The 16,326-nt window shown below is 40.6% G+C and overlaps 1 protein-coding gene and 1 long non-coding RNA gene across 2 annotated transcripts in view; one reads left to right on the top strand and one right to left on the bottom strand.

Annotated features, from left to right (window-relative positions):
• Window positions 1-16,326, top strand: part of LOC307174918 — an 87,843-nt gene that overhangs the window by 63,249 nt on the left and 8,268 nt on the right. The gene's annotated exons all lie outside the window — the stretch shown is intronic.
• Window positions 14,476-15,740, bottom strand: LOC307174917 (non-histone chromosomal protein HMG-17). Its single transcript, XM_079899481.1, has one exon. It carries the CDS (start codon window positions 15,650-15,652, stop codon window positions 15,380-15,382), a length of 273 nt encoding a protein of 90 aa, XP_079755607.1. The 5' UTR covers window positions 15,653-15,740; the 3' UTR covers window positions 14,476-15,379.

Genomic DNA, 16,326 nt, shown 5'->3' with positions numbered 1-16,326 from the left:
CTTCGCTCCCCGCAGCTCACCTCCTGTTGTGCGGCCTGGTTCCTAACAGGTCCGTGGCCTGGGGGTTGGGGACCCCTGCTTTACTAGGAAAGTCCCCTAATCCTTACAGCGCTGGGGGGTGACTGTCATCACCTCCTTTCACAGAGCAGGGAACTGAAGCTCAGAGGGGCACATACATGTGAGGCAGCCAGCCTAGGTCTTGAGTTATGTGCTGGGGATGCTGAAAAAAGGGGCAGTTGTTGGAGTTCTCTGGCTTTAGGTAGTGGAGGAAGTTCCGTTTACAGCACTGTGCTTTCTCGTACAAGTGTCCCAATTTTACGTGAGCCATCAGGAAAAGGCAAATCAACAGCACGAAATGCTGTTGTGCTGCTGCTGTGCCAGCTGGAGAGCTGGATGGGGAGCGTGAAAAGCCACCATAAGCTCCCTGTGGCCACCAGAGGCGGACGAAGAGGGTGGGGTGTGTGTGTGGCAGGAATGAAGGACGGATAATCAAGCAAAAATGTTGCTGTGGTTACAGCCAAGAAAATAAAAGCTCTGTGTGCCAAACAGATGCCTCTTAAAGTTCACTTGGAATTTATAACCTGACGAAACAGGTGTTTTTGAAATTTAATTAAAGACCGAAACATTGTTCAAATTGTCCTCCAGTGGTTAGGAGCTGCCAACACACGCATTTGCATTGTTTGGGGATGGCGGAGCTGGAGGAGTCCGGGCACAAACTCCGTGGTTGTGGACTGAGAGTCCGCTGCTTGCACTCACAGGACTGCTGTGTCCTGAGTGTGGCTTTCTCTTCAAGTGTGAAGATGGTGCAGCGCTGGGATGAGGGGAGAGGGGCACTTGCCTCCGGAGCGAAATGTAAGGCGGTGCCAAAAGACTCAAAAATCAAGAAGGGTAATATTTTAAAGCAATATTTTTAAAAATCAAAATTAGAGAAAAAAATTGTGTTGAGCAAAATATTGAAATTTTAAATAAAGGCAGGATCTGAATCGCACCAAGCTACCCCCTAAACTCCACTTTTGACTTCCTATATTTGGGTGGGTGGAGACTGTGACTCTCCAGCCCTGTGGGGTTCTGAGAGCGGTGATGGCTTCTAGACTGTTCTATGGTCTCCTGTCAAAGGAACAGTTCCTCCCTTTCTCCCCCTCAGTCAACAGACACTTACGAAGCACCTACTCTGCTAGGCTTACTCTGTGCTCTGGTCCTCTGCATGAGGACTCTGAGATAAACAGTACACAGTCCCTGCTTGGTGAGTAAGACAGCAGGTGCCCCCTGATCACTGAGGGCACTGGGGGTTCTCCTTTTGTCCTGATAGGTCTTATTTTCTCAGCAAGGCTCCAAGCTCTTTGTGGCTGGGGACAGATCAGGATACAGAGGCGCTATGGGATTGTGGGCAAGAGGCAGGGTATGGAGTTTGAGAGCCTCATTCTGAATCCACATTTGCCACTTACTGCTTATGCTTGGGAAAGATGCTTACGTAAAGACTTTATTTTTTAGAGCAGTTTTAGGTTTACAGCACAATTGAGAGCAAGGAACAGAGATTTCCCACGTACCGCCACAAATGCACAGCCTCCCTCGGGGGTTTACACTTTTCAAGCCTCGATCTTCTTCCCTTTGAATGAGGGTAGCGTAGTCCTCACCTCCAGGGTGGTTGTGCAGATGTAGAGGAGATGATACAGGGAGTGTTCAGCACAGGGTTTGGCATATGATGAGTGCTCACAGGCGACAGAGGGAATCATTTGAAAGGCATGAGGGGGGCAAAGGCAACACAGCCTTGCATGAAGCAGTACAAAGGGGCAAAACAGGTTGAAAACATCTTTCCTAAGGCTCCTGTGGCCAGCGGGGCTTTGGAATGACTCACAAGGCTCCTGGTGACAGTAAGAGATGAGGCACCTCTCATTCTTCCCAGGTCTCGCAGGATTAACTTACTGCCTGTCCTGATTTAATTGTCTGCCCTTGTCATGCTGTCTCCCAGTGGTAGACGTATTAGCAACAGGTATAATCTTATTGTTGTATTATTAGACACTGATCATGGATAATGCACTTGGTTGATATCGGTTTTATGAACTCAGAACACGAACCGTAGTAGCTGATGCTGGGAACTTCATAAGCTGTTTTCAGCTGACCACTACTCCATGTATGTGATTGGAACAGGCTGGGCATTGCTGAGTTCTGATTGGCTTAGCTGCTTGGTAAACCAAAGGCTGTGACAGTGGTTCTTGCGGTGAAATAATATTTCCTAGGCTTTATGCCTATAGAATACGTGTTTAAAAAGAAACTTTTTTATTGCAAAATAATTCAGAAAAATCCACAAATTATAGATGTATGGTTTCATGAATTTTACTAATTCAGTAAACTCAGGAAACTAGCGCTCAGATCAAGAAATGTAACATCACCCTCCAGCTCAGAAGCCCCTCCTGTCCTTGCCACATGCCCTTCCTGTCACTCCTTTCTTCCTCTAGGAGTAATGACTATCCTGACTTCTAGAAGCATTAGACTTGCCTGCTTTTGTAATTTACGTAAATGAAATCATAAAGTAAGTATTCTTTTGTGTCTGGCTTTTTTGTTTGTTTGCTTTTGTTCAACATATGTTTGTGAGATTCATTCTCACAAACACTAGTAACTAGTGTTACTAGTTATAAATCTTTTACTCTCATTTCTGTATAGTATTCCCACAGTACAATTATCTCACTATGTATTTATTCTGCTATTGATGGAAGTTTGGGTAGTTTCTACTTTTAGGCTATTAAAAATGGTGCTGTTGACAGACATATAGAACAATGGAATAGAAAAAAAAAAACCCAGAAATAAACCCTTGCATATATGGTCAAATGATTTCCGAGAAGACCATTCAACAGGGAAAGGATAGTCTTTCACCAAGTGGTACTGGGAAAACTAGATATACACATTGAAAAGAATGAAGTTGGATGCTTACCTTACACCATATATAAAAATTAACTCAAATGGACTAAAGACCTAAATGTAAAAGCTAAAACCATAAAACTCTTCAAAGAAAATGTAGGGGAAAACTTCATAACATTGGATTTAGCAATGATTTCTTGGATATGACACTAAAAGCACAGGCAACAAAAGAAAAAGATAAACTGGACTAAATTAAAAATTTAAACCTTTGTGTATCTAACGACACTATCAACAGAGTGAAAAGGCAACACATGGAACGGGAGAAAATATTTTCATATTATATATCTGATCAGAGGTTAATATCCAAGTATCCAGAATATATAAAGAACTACAATTCAACAACAAAAACCCAAACAACTCAATTAACAAATGGGCAAAGGACTTGAATAGACATTTCTTCAAAGAAGATATACAAATGGCCGATACACACATGAAAGATGCTCAACATCATTAACCATTAGGGAAATGCACATGAAAACTGCAATGACATATACTTCATACTCATTAGGATGGCTATACTAAGGAAAAAACAGAAAATAACAAGTGTTGGAATGTGGAAAAATTGGAACCCTTTCGGTGGTAGGAAGATAAAATGGTGCTTCCACTATGAAAAACAATACTAAGATTCCTCAAAAAATTAAAAATGGAATCACTATATGATCCAGTAATTCTGTTTTGGGGTATATACCCCGAAGAATTGAAAGCAGAGAACAAAACAGATATTTTTGTACACTCATATTCATAGCATCATTATTCACAATAGCCAAAAGGTAGAAGCAACCCAGATGTCCACTGATGGATGAATGGATAAAGAAAATGTGGTATATGCAGACAATGGAATATTATTCAGCCTTAAAAAGTATGAAAAGTCTGACACATAAACCTTGAAAACATTATGCTAAGTGCAAAAAAGCCAGTCACAAAAGAACAAATACTGTATGATTCTACTTATGTGAGGCACCAAGAGTAGTCAAATTCATAGAGACAGAAAGTAGAATGGTGGTTGCTAGAGGCTGGGAGAGGAAGAAATGGGGAGTTATTTGGGTACAGAGTTTCAGTTTGGGAAGATGAAAAATGTTCTAGAGATGAATGATGGTGATGGTTGCACAATAACGTGTACATGCTTAATGCCACCAAACTGTGCACTTAAAAATGGATAAGTCAATTTTACATTATGTACATTCTACCACAATTTAAGAAAAGTAAAAAGTAATGGTGCTGTTATTAACATTCTAACACATACCTTTTGATTAACAATGTATTTTTGTGTGAATTACTGGGTTATACAGCATGCATATGTTCAGCTTTAGTTGAGTACTAATGCACACCTCTCCCCTTGCAGAATCATGCGAGAGTTCCTCTTGCATCACTTCCTAGCCAATACTCTCTCAAAGAGAGAACCGTCTCTCTTGTTACTCTGACCATTTGGGTGATGTGTAGTGTTATATCCTGGATTTAATTTGCCTTTCCCTGATGACTAATGACATTGAGCCCTATTCAGTCTCTCTTTTGAACTATCTGTTCATGTCTTTGCCCATTTTTTTCCCTATTGGGTTCTTTTTCTCATAATGTACATACATTTTTTATTTATCCTAGGTGTCTGATTATTATCTAGCATGGTGGATTCTGAAAATAAAATCCCCCCAACCACTCAAATGTATAAATTTTCATTGTACCGTTTATGAAAATTGAACTTTTATGAGTGAAGCTAGATTTTCCAGAATCTCTTTGTTAGTTTTGTTTGTTGTTTCTGGTGGTGTGTTCTAGTTTGAGCCTTTACCAGCGGAGGCCCTACAACATCACTTGCTTGATGGCTAGTTTTGGTTAGTGTGCCAACCCCAGCTACCCAGGACAGGGTCAGCACATATACAGAGTGAGCTAAGGAGGAGCGACTTAGGGATGTAAGACTCCAACCTGAACACCCAGTTGAGTCTGTTAGGTCTGCTTTGACTGTACACAGCAAATATTTAGCCTTGATGGGCTGCAGTGCGTCTGCGAAACATCAAAAATTATATACTGGATGGTATGTTTGGGGGTCTGTGCATTTTTTGAGGAGAAGGTCAAACTTTTCCTTCTATTCCCAGAGGGAGGGGTGTCTGAGGCCTCTGAAAGGGTGGGCATCCATCCTTGGTTCAACACGAGGCTAGTCTTCTTGGTTCATTCTGTCATCTTCTGTTTCCTATTTCCTCTCCTGCCTGTCTTTACTTGAGGCAAACTCAGTAATTTTAATATTAACCCAGTTGCCCTATGAAGGTTGTCTGGAAGGTTTTGAGCCCTGCCTTCCCCTCACTGTGGATAAGCTGTGGTGGGCTGAATCATGGCCCACAGAGGTAGCCAGGTCCTAATCCCTAGCACCTGTGCACGTTACCTTATATGGCAAAAGGGACTTTGCAGATGTGGTTAAGTTAGGAATCTTGAGATGGGGACCCACCTGGACCCAAAAGGTAATCACAAGTGTCCTTATAAAAGGGAGGCAGGGGGAGATCTGACTGTAGAAGAAAGAGGCAATGTGACCATGGGAGTGAGATGCTCTGCTGCTGGCTTTGAAAATGGAGGAAGGAGCCATGAGCCAAGGGATGCAGGCTGCCTTTATCTTTATTTCATTTTCTATTGAAGTAGAGTCGATTTACAGTGTTGCATTACTCTCTGCTGTACGGCAAAGCGATTCAGGTATACGTATATACATACATATATATATATATATATACACACACACACACACACACTTCTTTTCCATTATGGTTTATCATAGGATATTGGATATAGCTCCCTGTGCTCTACAGTAGGACCTTGTTGTTTATCCATCCTGTATATAATAGTTTGCATCTGCTGATCCCAACCTCCCACTCCATCCCTCTCCATCCCCCTCCCCCTTGGCAACCACCAGTCCGTTCTCTATGTCTGTGAATCTGTTTCTGCTTCGTAGATAGGTTCATGTGTATCTTTTTTTTTAGATCCCACATATAAGTGATATCATATGATATCCACATCTTTATCCATTCATCTGTTGATGGACATTTAGGATGTTTCCATGTCTTGGTTATTGCCAGTAGTACTGCTGTGGACGTAGTGGGTACATGTATCTTTTTGGATTAGAGTTTTGTCTGGACGTATTAGGCTGCCTCTGCAAGTGGGAAAAAGCCAACTGATTCTCCCCTAGGGTCTCCAGAAGGAGCCAGCCCTGCTGGCGTCTTGACTTAGCCCAGTGAAATGGATTCTAGACTTGAAATTAAGAGGATATGTTTACATTGTTTTAAGCCACTTAGTTTGTGATAAATCTGTTACGGCAGCAATAGGAAACTCATACATGGGCTTATTAAATTATCCACCCATGGGGATAATCCACAAGGACTACTGGTGAACAGGCTCTGTTTAAGATCGATTTTGAATAGTGTGTGAACTACGTCACTAGACTGTGGGTCTTGTTTTATGAAAGGCTGCATGAAGCCCTGAGAGGCATTTAGTGGTGATGTTATCCTTTGGCTCCCCCAGGAAGAGGTCTGCTGTGGAGGAAAGGGGGTGCTGGGCTACTGGGCTGTTCTAGTTGGGTAATCTTGGGTAGTTCAGATCACCTCTCAGGTTGACAGTTCCTCCTTTGTGAATCCAAGAAACCCTCTCTTGGGGTTGAATGACCAGGAAGGGTGTCATGTGGGATCTGTTTTCCTGGCTTTTAGCCTGGTGACCTTCAAAGAGCCTGGAGGTCAGCCTTCTGCCCCAGGCTCAGGGGTACATTTCTTGCCCCAGAATTCCAGACTCCCCTTGATTGAGCCTTCCATTCCTGGAGCCGGTGGCCCCTGGGTAATTGCCATTCTGATTTGGGCTTTGGTTCCTAAGCGTCGGTAGCAGTGTAGCACAGAGGTTAAGAGTTGGGACTTAAGACTCAAACTTGTTCTACGTTCAAATCTTACGTCCCCCTTGTTATTTTGTGGTCTCTGAAAGTCACTTTATCTTCAGTTTCAGGTTTCTCATGTGGAGGTAATAAATGTATCTAAATATTTTAAAAATATATAACAAAAGTGGAGATAATAAACATATATTTTTAAGGAAAATTAGATGAATAATACATTTCAAACACTTAACCCTAAATGAGTGATGGATGACCATCGTTAGTTACTTTGGATGCAGCTCTTCTGTCTCTACTTTTTTGGGGGAGGGGTACTCCTTCTGCCTTGAGAGCCACCCAGCTCACTCCTCACTCCATGTGGCCTCAGTGGCAGGGCCAGCAGCAGTCTGAAAGGTAAGCAGTGGCAGGGTACACAGCAGTAAGATATCTAGTTACCCAGGTGACCCTAATTCTCCGAGGACGCCTCACCAGGTCCTCTCCCTCACTTGTCAGGGGCCAGGGAGCCACTTTTGGTTTGCCTCACAGCTGTGCCCGTCCAGAGCTGCCCTGAGAATGGCACGTTCAGGACTGTGGTCCCCAAAGTCATCTGTTCCTTGTCTCAAGCCAGTTGAAAGCCCTCTCCCGCAGCCAGGCTGTGTTTCTGGACCCAGAGCTCACGGAACCTCACCTTAATTGGACGTCTCATTATCCCACTTCTCAGACCGAGAAGGGCTCATGTGTCACCAGGGCGAGCTCAGCCAGCGAAAGGGGCATTAATCCACAGACAAGGCAGAGCAAGCTAAACAGCTGGCTGAGGGGTAGTGAACAGAGAGAGGGAGAGGGCCCGGCTCCGAGGTCCCAAGCCTTGCAAATGACTATCAGGAAACTCATTATTTCATTTAGAAATTAATTTCTTCCCGAGAGGAAAATCACTCTTGATGTGTTTATTTCCTCCGTAATGAAGGCAGGCTTCCTGCAGCTCCCCCTCTCACTTGCCACCCCCATGTTTGCTGCTGCCAAAGTATTTGGAAAAGCAGAAGGTGTGTATGTGGGATGCAGCCCGCCTACAGTGGACCTTGAAGGCCAGCAGCTCAGGCGGCTGGGCTGAATGGCAGGCAGGGGGCAGCCACGCGACAAGAGCTCCGCCCTCGCACATGTGGCCACTGCCAGGGAGACTTGGCAAATCCTTTTCACTCTGCACCTCGGAAGAGCCCTGGCAGTGAGACACACAGGCAGCTTTGAGCCTCATTTTGCGAATGACCAGGCAGAGTTAACCAGACAGACCTCACCTTGCCCAGGCTCCTGCTGAGGCCACCGCACAGTGGAAACTGGGACCCAGGTGATAAGGTTCCCTCTCCATTACTTGGAGAATGCTTTCCTGATGTATCTGGCAAACTTTTTTTTAAATGGGAAATTTCAGTTATGTGCAACAAGAGAATAGTGTATTGAAGCTCCCTGTGCCATCACCCAGATTTATCAGTATTCAACCATTCTTTTTATCTATCCCCTCACTTTTTGTTTTTACTGGAATATTTTAAAGCAGATTTTGACATCATGTATCACCCGCAAATAATTCAGTATTTCTAACTAGCAAAGACTTAAACATAATCACCAAGTCATTATCACAGCACTCAGAATTACCAGGAATTGCTAAAGATCATCTAACCCTGTCGGTATTCATTTCTCTGATTTACAAAAGGATTATTTTGGGGGTTTGTTATTTTAAAAATATATTAATTTAAAACTGATAACGAAGTTGCACGAATAGTGCAAGTAACTCTCATTATACCCTTTGCCTAAATTTTCCAAATGCTTATATTCTGCTCTATTTGATTTACTACTTATATATATATTTCTGAATTATGTGAAGAGTATATTGCAGATCATATCCCTTTACTAGTAAACACTTCAGTGTGCATTTTCTGAAAGCAAAGACATTCTCTTATATAACTACAGTATAATTATCAAGAGCCAGAAAGTTACCACTGATATAATACTATTATCTACCCTCAGTCCACATGCAAAATTTGGCAATGTTCCCAATAATTCTTTTTTATAGTTGTCTTTTCTTCCAGTCCAGGCCCAATCCAGGATCACCCATTTAGTTGTTGTGTCCCCACAGTCTTTTTCATATGGAAAAGTTCCTCAATCTCTCTCTTTCTTGACCTTGTCATGTTTTTTAAGGGTACAGGCCAGTTATTTTGTAGAATATCCCAATTTGGGTTTGTCTGAAGTTTCCTTATGATTAGTTTTAAGTTATGCCTTTTTGACGGTAATGCCAAAGCAGTGATGCGTTGGTCTCAGTGCATCATATCAGGAGGATCTTGGTGATCTTGACTTTGATCATTTGGTTAAGATTCATATGGTTAAGATAGTGTCCCCAGGTTTCTCCATTGTACAGTTAAATAAGTAACTAGTGGGGAGCTCCTTGTTCTTTGAGCACTTCCTTAACTTTTGGTGCAACAAGGTGTTCTAGGATCCCCTGTGTTTTCCCTGTTCTAGATCTGAATTCAGCTTTTTCAAAAAGTTCTTACTATTTTTAATGGAGAATAGTATTTAGAAGCCAAGCTCTGGATGCCAGGTGTGCTCACTGCTACTGTTATTCCTTTGGTGATGCCTCAGTGGACAGAGACAGGAAATGCATGTATACACATGTATTTTATTTATAAAACCAGAAAGTATTAAAATTATATTAAAACCTATAAATTAACATTGATGTCTCTAGTCCCAATCCGTACATTTTAGTTGTTCCCCGTTCCACATTTGTATCTCTATCCTCCAATCCTAAGAAACCTGGCCCTCAATGTATGTTATCCTCAAAGTATTTACTTATTTGTTCAAGCCTAGAATATACAGAAAGTGGTTTTAGAATTGCTAATACCACTGTGAAAAGAAAACCTCTTGACTACAGCTAGCATTTGTTTATAGTTCTTTTTAAAAAATTACTTAGAGTGACGTTTGCAAATCTCAAGTGTACATTTCCACACGTTTTGACAAATGCATACTCTCTTGTAATCCACATTCCTATCAAGATACAGAACATTCCCATCACCTTAGAAAGTCCAGTCAACTTTTATCCCAGTCAACTTTCCTTCAGAGGCAATCACTTTTCTTACTTTTTTCACCATAGTTTTGCCTATTCTAGAATTTCATATAAAGGGGATCATACTATGTTGGTTTGTGTTTAGATTCTTCCATTTAGCATAATACCTGTGAGATCTACCCATGTTGTGTATATAGTAATTCATTTCGTTTTTGTTAAGAACTAGTATTCCATTGTATGAATATACCACCCTCTTTTTTAATCCATTCTTCTGTTGATGGGCATCTCCCCCACCCCCCGATGCCAACTTTTTGGCTATTATGAATAATGACTATGAACTTTCTTGTACACATCTTTTTGTGGATATATATTTTCATTTATCTTGGGTAAATAACTAGGGATGGAATTTCTAGGTCATAAGGTAGGTAAATGTTTAACTTTCACCTTGTTAACTAAGAAACTGATAAACTCAAAAGAGAGTTTTTTTTCCCCGAGTCACTCTGCAGTTAGTTATATAGGATCTCAAAAAGGTCTACATATTGCATTTGGTTTTCATATGTCTGTCACTCTCTTACCCATCTCTCCCACCCCTTATGCCATTTTATTTGTTGGAGGTACTAGAACATTTGGCTTGCAAAATATTCCACATTCTGGATTGGGTTGATTACTTTCTCGTTAGGTCATTTAGCTTGTTACTCTATTCCTGGTATTTCCTGTTATCTTGCAGCTGTATCTAGAGATTGAGCAGATTCAGGTTCATTTTTTTTTTTTTTTATTTGAAAGGAGCATTTCATAGGTTCACGGGTGGAGCTATGTGTTTTGTATTGTAATATATCAGGAAGCATATGTGTGCTTCTCCCATTTTTAGTGTTGCAAAGATAGACTTGTGTGGTTAAGTGATGTCAGCCTGATCTCTCCATTGTGATGTTCTCCATCAACCTTACAGCTAATGAATTTTAGCATCCATTCATAGTTATTGCCTAATCTGTTATTTCAATGGGGTTGCCAAATGGTGATATTCAAATTTCACCACTCCTTCTGACTTTATTACCTGGGATTTTTCTGTATGGAAGAACTTTCCCCCAGTAATCTTTTCAGTACTCTGAAACAGAATTCATACAGAAAAGGCAAAGTTAAGTAATCTTTTCACTTTATCCAATTTTAGAGTAATAAGTTGGCGCCTTAGCAACCTCCAGTGGTGATGAATGAGATTCTATTTTTTTTAGTATCACGACAAACTCATGAATTTTTATATATTTGATATGTTTCAATCCAGTGCAGTCATGATTTCTTTTTCTCACATGATGTCATCTTAGGCCACTATGTTTCTCTGATTTGGCTCCTATGACTTTTGGCATGACTCCATTTGTCTTCGATAGCTTCTTTGCCTTCCTGGTACAAGACACCTTAGGCTAATGTGTGTATTTCCAACCTCAGGCTTGGATTCAGTCATTTCTATGAGAAGTCCTGGTGCCTTTTTGTGGGTAATGATATCTAGAGAGTGCGATCTGGGCCCTCGTGTTGCTCATTGCCACTGGGTTGTCATTGCTTCTACGCCTTTTCAATGGACAGAACTAGGAAATACTTATTTTTAGAAACAGAAAAAATAGGAGTACAAACTGATATTTTCCATTCAAATTTAACTTCATGGGGTCTTTAATTTATAGTTATTTTTGACATTTTGATTCCTAGTGATGTCCAATTGATTATTTGCTACAAAATACATGTAACACTTTAAAAATAAAAATATGCATATTACTACTACTGCATGCAATTTTTCCGCTCCATGTGGTGTCAATGATATTTTTGTGGTGGCTGGGCCTGACTGGGCTGGGCTGGCCAGGAGGATCTAAGACAACTCACTTACGTGCCAGGTGCCTTGGCAAGAATGGCTGGAAATGTGGGCGCAGCTGGGCCCTCCTCTTTCTCCAGGTGGTTTCAGGGCTATGCGGTAGTCTCTCTAGCAGGGTAGTAGGACTTCCTACATGATGGTTTATGGTTCTAAGAGAGTAAAGGGGAAGCTGACAGTCCATTCAAAGGCTAGAGTCTGACTGATCGAGTGTCACTTCCACCATATTCTATTGTTCAAAGTAGTCATAAGCCAGCCCAGATTCAAAAGGCAGGAAAAGAGGTCACAATTCTGGATGAAAGGCGTGTGAAAGAATTCATAGCTATCTTTAAACCACGACACTCCCTGCCCTTACAAATCACATACTCCAAAGAGCGTTCTGCACCTTTTATCACTGAAGAATATAACCAGGAAAGTATTCTATATTCTCTTTTATACTGCATGATCCTCCATTATATGGAAATTTCATTGTTTTTTCAACAAACCCCCAGTTGATAAGCATAGATCTTGTTTCTAATCTTGTCATGACAAAAAATGCCCCAATAAATATTTTTATACACCATCATTTTGTATTCTTGACAGTACTGATTCCTAGAAGTGTAATTGTGAGGTGAAAGGATAGATGCATATGTGATTTTGCTAGACATTGCCAAATTCTCCTCCATAAAAGTTGTACCGGCAACCCAGCAATGTATGAAGTGCCCATTTCACCATAACCTCACCAACAGTGTTGTCAAACTTATTAAATTTTTGCCAGTTTAATAGGTGAGAAATAGTATTTCAGTTTTTTTCTTTTTCTGGTATCCTTGAAGTTCATTGAGGTCTAACATACAAAGTAGGTACAGTGAACTAATTTTAGTGTAAAGTTTGATATACTTTTATTTACATACACATCTGTAACTATCATCATGATCAAGATATATTTCCAGAAGCTGGAAGCCTTCTTTCTGCTATTTCTCAGTCAACAGTGCTGCTAGAACTAACTAGTATTGATTTCTAGCATCATGGATACCTTTTCCTCATATAAATAAACCACACAGCATGATTTTATTTCTGGCTTCTTTCATTGAGCATTTGATTCATCCATGTGGTTATTGTAGCATGTTGGTTATTGTCTACTACTGTGTACTATTTCACTGTATGATTAAGTAAATTACAGTTATTCTGTGGATGGGCACTTAGGTTTTCCAGTTTTTTTGGGGGGGGTGCTTTTTTGAGTAACACTAGTGTGAGAATTTTTGTCCATGTCATTTTGGGACATCTACACTTATTTCTCTTGGGTATTTATTTAGAAGTGGAATTTGTGGGTCATGGGGTAGACTCATGTTATCTTTAGCTGACACTGCCAAATAGTTTCCCAACATAGTTGTACCAATTTATGCCTGATCAGCAGCCTATGAGAGCTCTCACTGATCCACATCCTTGCCAAAATTTGTTATTAGTCTTTTAAAATATTAGCCATCCTGGTGGGTATGTAATGATGGTTTATTATGATTTATATTTGTATTTCCTTAATGACTAGTGGTGTTAAGTACAATACCTTTTCATAGTCATTCGAATATCTTTTGTGAAATGCCTGTTAAAGTTTTTTTTTTCCATTTTATATTAGATTGTTTTGCTTCTTTTAGAAATTCTTTTTATATTCTAGATATGATTCTTTTGTCATATGCATGTAGTTTTATTTGCTCTTATTTTGAACAAGGTCAAATATCTTTAATTAAAGGTTTTGGGTTGTTCATATACTTTGCTTATTTTAAATTTGGTTGTTAGTCTTTTTCTGAATTTTAGATTTTCATATATTTGGAATATTAGTCTTTTGTCTATGATATTCATTGTAATAGTTTCCCTGCTTGCCATTTTCTTAACTTTATAGGATTTTTTTTTTGTTGTGCAAAACCTTTTTTAAAAAAAGTCCTTAAATGTATATATCTTTCCTTTTATTGCTTTTAGGTTTTGAGTCATAGCTAGGACAGATTTTCCTTATTTTAATTTAATTTAATTTAATTTTGCTGTGCCGGGTCTTAGTTGCGGCATGCCGGATCTTCATTGCCCTGTGTGGGATCTTCGTTGTGGCATGCAGGATCTTCATTGTCCTGTGTGGGATCTTCGTTGTGGCATGCAGGATCTTTAGTTGCAGCATGTGAATGCTTAGTTGCAGCATGTGGGATCTAGTTCCCTGACCAGGGATCAAACCTGGGCCCCCTGCAGTGGGAGCACAGAGTCTTAGCCACTGGACCACGAGGGAAGTCCCTTCCCCATTTATTATTTAAAACTTTTAAGCCTCTACTCCGTTTGGAATTTATCCTAAAACTTTTAAATCTCTACTCCGTTTGGAATTTGAGAAATGAATATTTTGTTTTTTTCCATATGGTCATCTAGTAGTCTCAACATCATTTATTAAAACTTTATCTTTTACCATTTATTTGAGATACTGTAGTCATCAAGTATTAAATTGCCATATATGCTTAGATCTATTTTGGGGTTTTCTGTTGGATCATTGGTCTGCCTATCAATGATGTAATAGCACACCGTTTTATTCATAAAGGCTTTATAATATGTTTTAATATCCAGTAGGTCTAGCCCTTACCTCACCATTATTCTTTGTTTTGGGGAGCTTTCTTGGATATTCTTGCTTTTTTATTCTTCCATATGAACTTTATTATCAACTTGTTTAGCTTCAGAAAAAAAACTTAACTGAATCTTTATTGGGATCACAATAAATGTCCTTATGATGCTGAGTTTTCCTAAGAACATGTCTTTCTATTGGTTCAAACAAATTTTGTGTTTTCAGGAGTATTTTATAGGTTCCCTCATACAGGTTATGCACATTTCTTGTGAGGTTAATGCCTAGGTTTTTTTTTTTAATCTTACTTTTTAACCCCCTTTGCTATTGTGAATGGGGTTTTATCTTCTCTTCCCTTGTATCTTTTTTTTTTTTTTCCAAGTCAAACTGTATCCAGCTTCATTAAAGATACTTTTCATAAACAATCATGGTATTTCAGGCAGGACATGGGCAGACAATCGTTAACAGTATACAACTTTCAAACTCCCTTTTGCAATGGACTACCAAAATCAGAAAGCCACTATAAAACCCCATGAAGTCTTCATGTGATGCTCTGAACAGGGAAAGTTTAGAGTGAGGGTTGACATTTCACATTTAGTATGTTGTTTAACAACTTTTCACAAGCCGACCCTTTCAGGAAATGAAAATGGCAAAAGTATCAATCTGAAGATCCACAATCTAAAAAAGGAACCGCTGCTCTTTTGAGGGACGCCATCTCAATGGTGACAATGCAAAGTCCAGATTGCCTGACATACTGGTAACCAATTTTTGGGGGTCAGGTTCCAACAGGTCTCTGGGTTTAAGGGAGTCAAGTCTATGCTGAAGGTGGAGAGGGAGAAGAGAACATAAAAACTAACTTTAGTTTCCACACCACAAGGCATTTGTGCCAAGGTGGCTACTGTGTGTCAGTATCAAGGAACCCCCTCCTTCCTGGGAACCAAGAGGAAGTCTCTCAAAACCAGACGGGAAAGGTGTTTTTCTCCCATGTCAATCCAGCTTCAGAGACAATCTATTAGTGACATGTGCTCTTCCCCAAAAAACAACAATGAAGTGTTCTGTATGCTAACAACATAGCTTAAAAAAAAAAAAGTAAAACAAAATTCTGCATTTTTATAAAACTTGATAAAAAATAGTATTTCAAACTGTACAGTCACCAGAAGTACACAGTTATCAAAAATGCACACTTCACTTGGCATCTCCAGCACCTTCAGCTTTCTGTGCCTGGTCTGTTTTGGCATCTCCATTTTCTGCAGGATTATTCCCATCCTTGCCAGCATCAGCTTTCCCCTTTTTCCCTTTGGGTACCTTCTCTCCCTTCTTTGCAGGGGCCTTTTTAGGCTTGGGCTCTGGCTTTGGAGGAACAGGTTTAGCAGATAACCTTGCAGATCTTCTCTGTGGTTCATCCTTCACCTTGGTTTTATCTCCTTTAGCATCCCCTTCAGCCTTTCTCTTGGGCATGGTGGTGACGGCGGCGGGACGTATGCACTGGACACGGGGATGCAGTGGCGCGCGGCTTTGGCCAGTCCAAGGGTCGCTCTCGCCTCTTCTTCCCTTGTATCTTCTAATAGGTTATTTTGTATATGTGAAGTCTGTTGCTTTCTGCAATAGGTATCAATCAAGGTCGGGTCAGAAGAGAGAAACAGAAACAATTAACACAGATTATTTCATACAACTAATTGCTAACTGATATAAAGGTGTTAAGTGGGTAACTGAAAAGATGAAAAAAGAACACCATGGTGTCACAGAGGAAGGCCCTTCAGGAAGTGGCTACTGCCCATAGGGTAAAAAGGGAAGAGGATGAAGTTATTAATTCTAGAAGTTTGGGGTGGGGTCCTGCAGAGCTGACACTTGGACTTTGAGGAGGGGTCTGCTGGGCTGGTGCTGGCCTCTCCAAGCTCAGAGAAAGGGCCTATGGGAAGTGGACTTCTGAGGAGAGGACATGGACTGGCTGGAGCTGGTGTCTTTGAAGGGTGCATGAGGAGGCTGGTTCTGTAATTCTTGGAGAAACTGAAAATTGGATCCCTGCTACTGCTGCTACTAGAGTGAGGGCTCATTGCTTGGAGACATTCACAGGAATAGGAGGAAGTAGGCAGGAAGCCAAAAGGAAAAAGTGAGTCCCTTCTCCCTCTTCC

The sequence above is a fragment of the Stenella coeruleoalba genome (genome assembly GCF_951394435.1).
Source record: "Stenella coeruleoalba genome assembly, chromosome: 16".
Taxonomy (NCBI): Eukaryota; Metazoa; Chordata; class Mammalia; order Artiodactyla; family Delphinidae; genus Stenella; species Stenella coeruleoalba.
The sequence above is the reverse complement of the archived record's forward strand: the minus strand, read 5'-3'. Positions and strand labels throughout refer to the sequence as shown.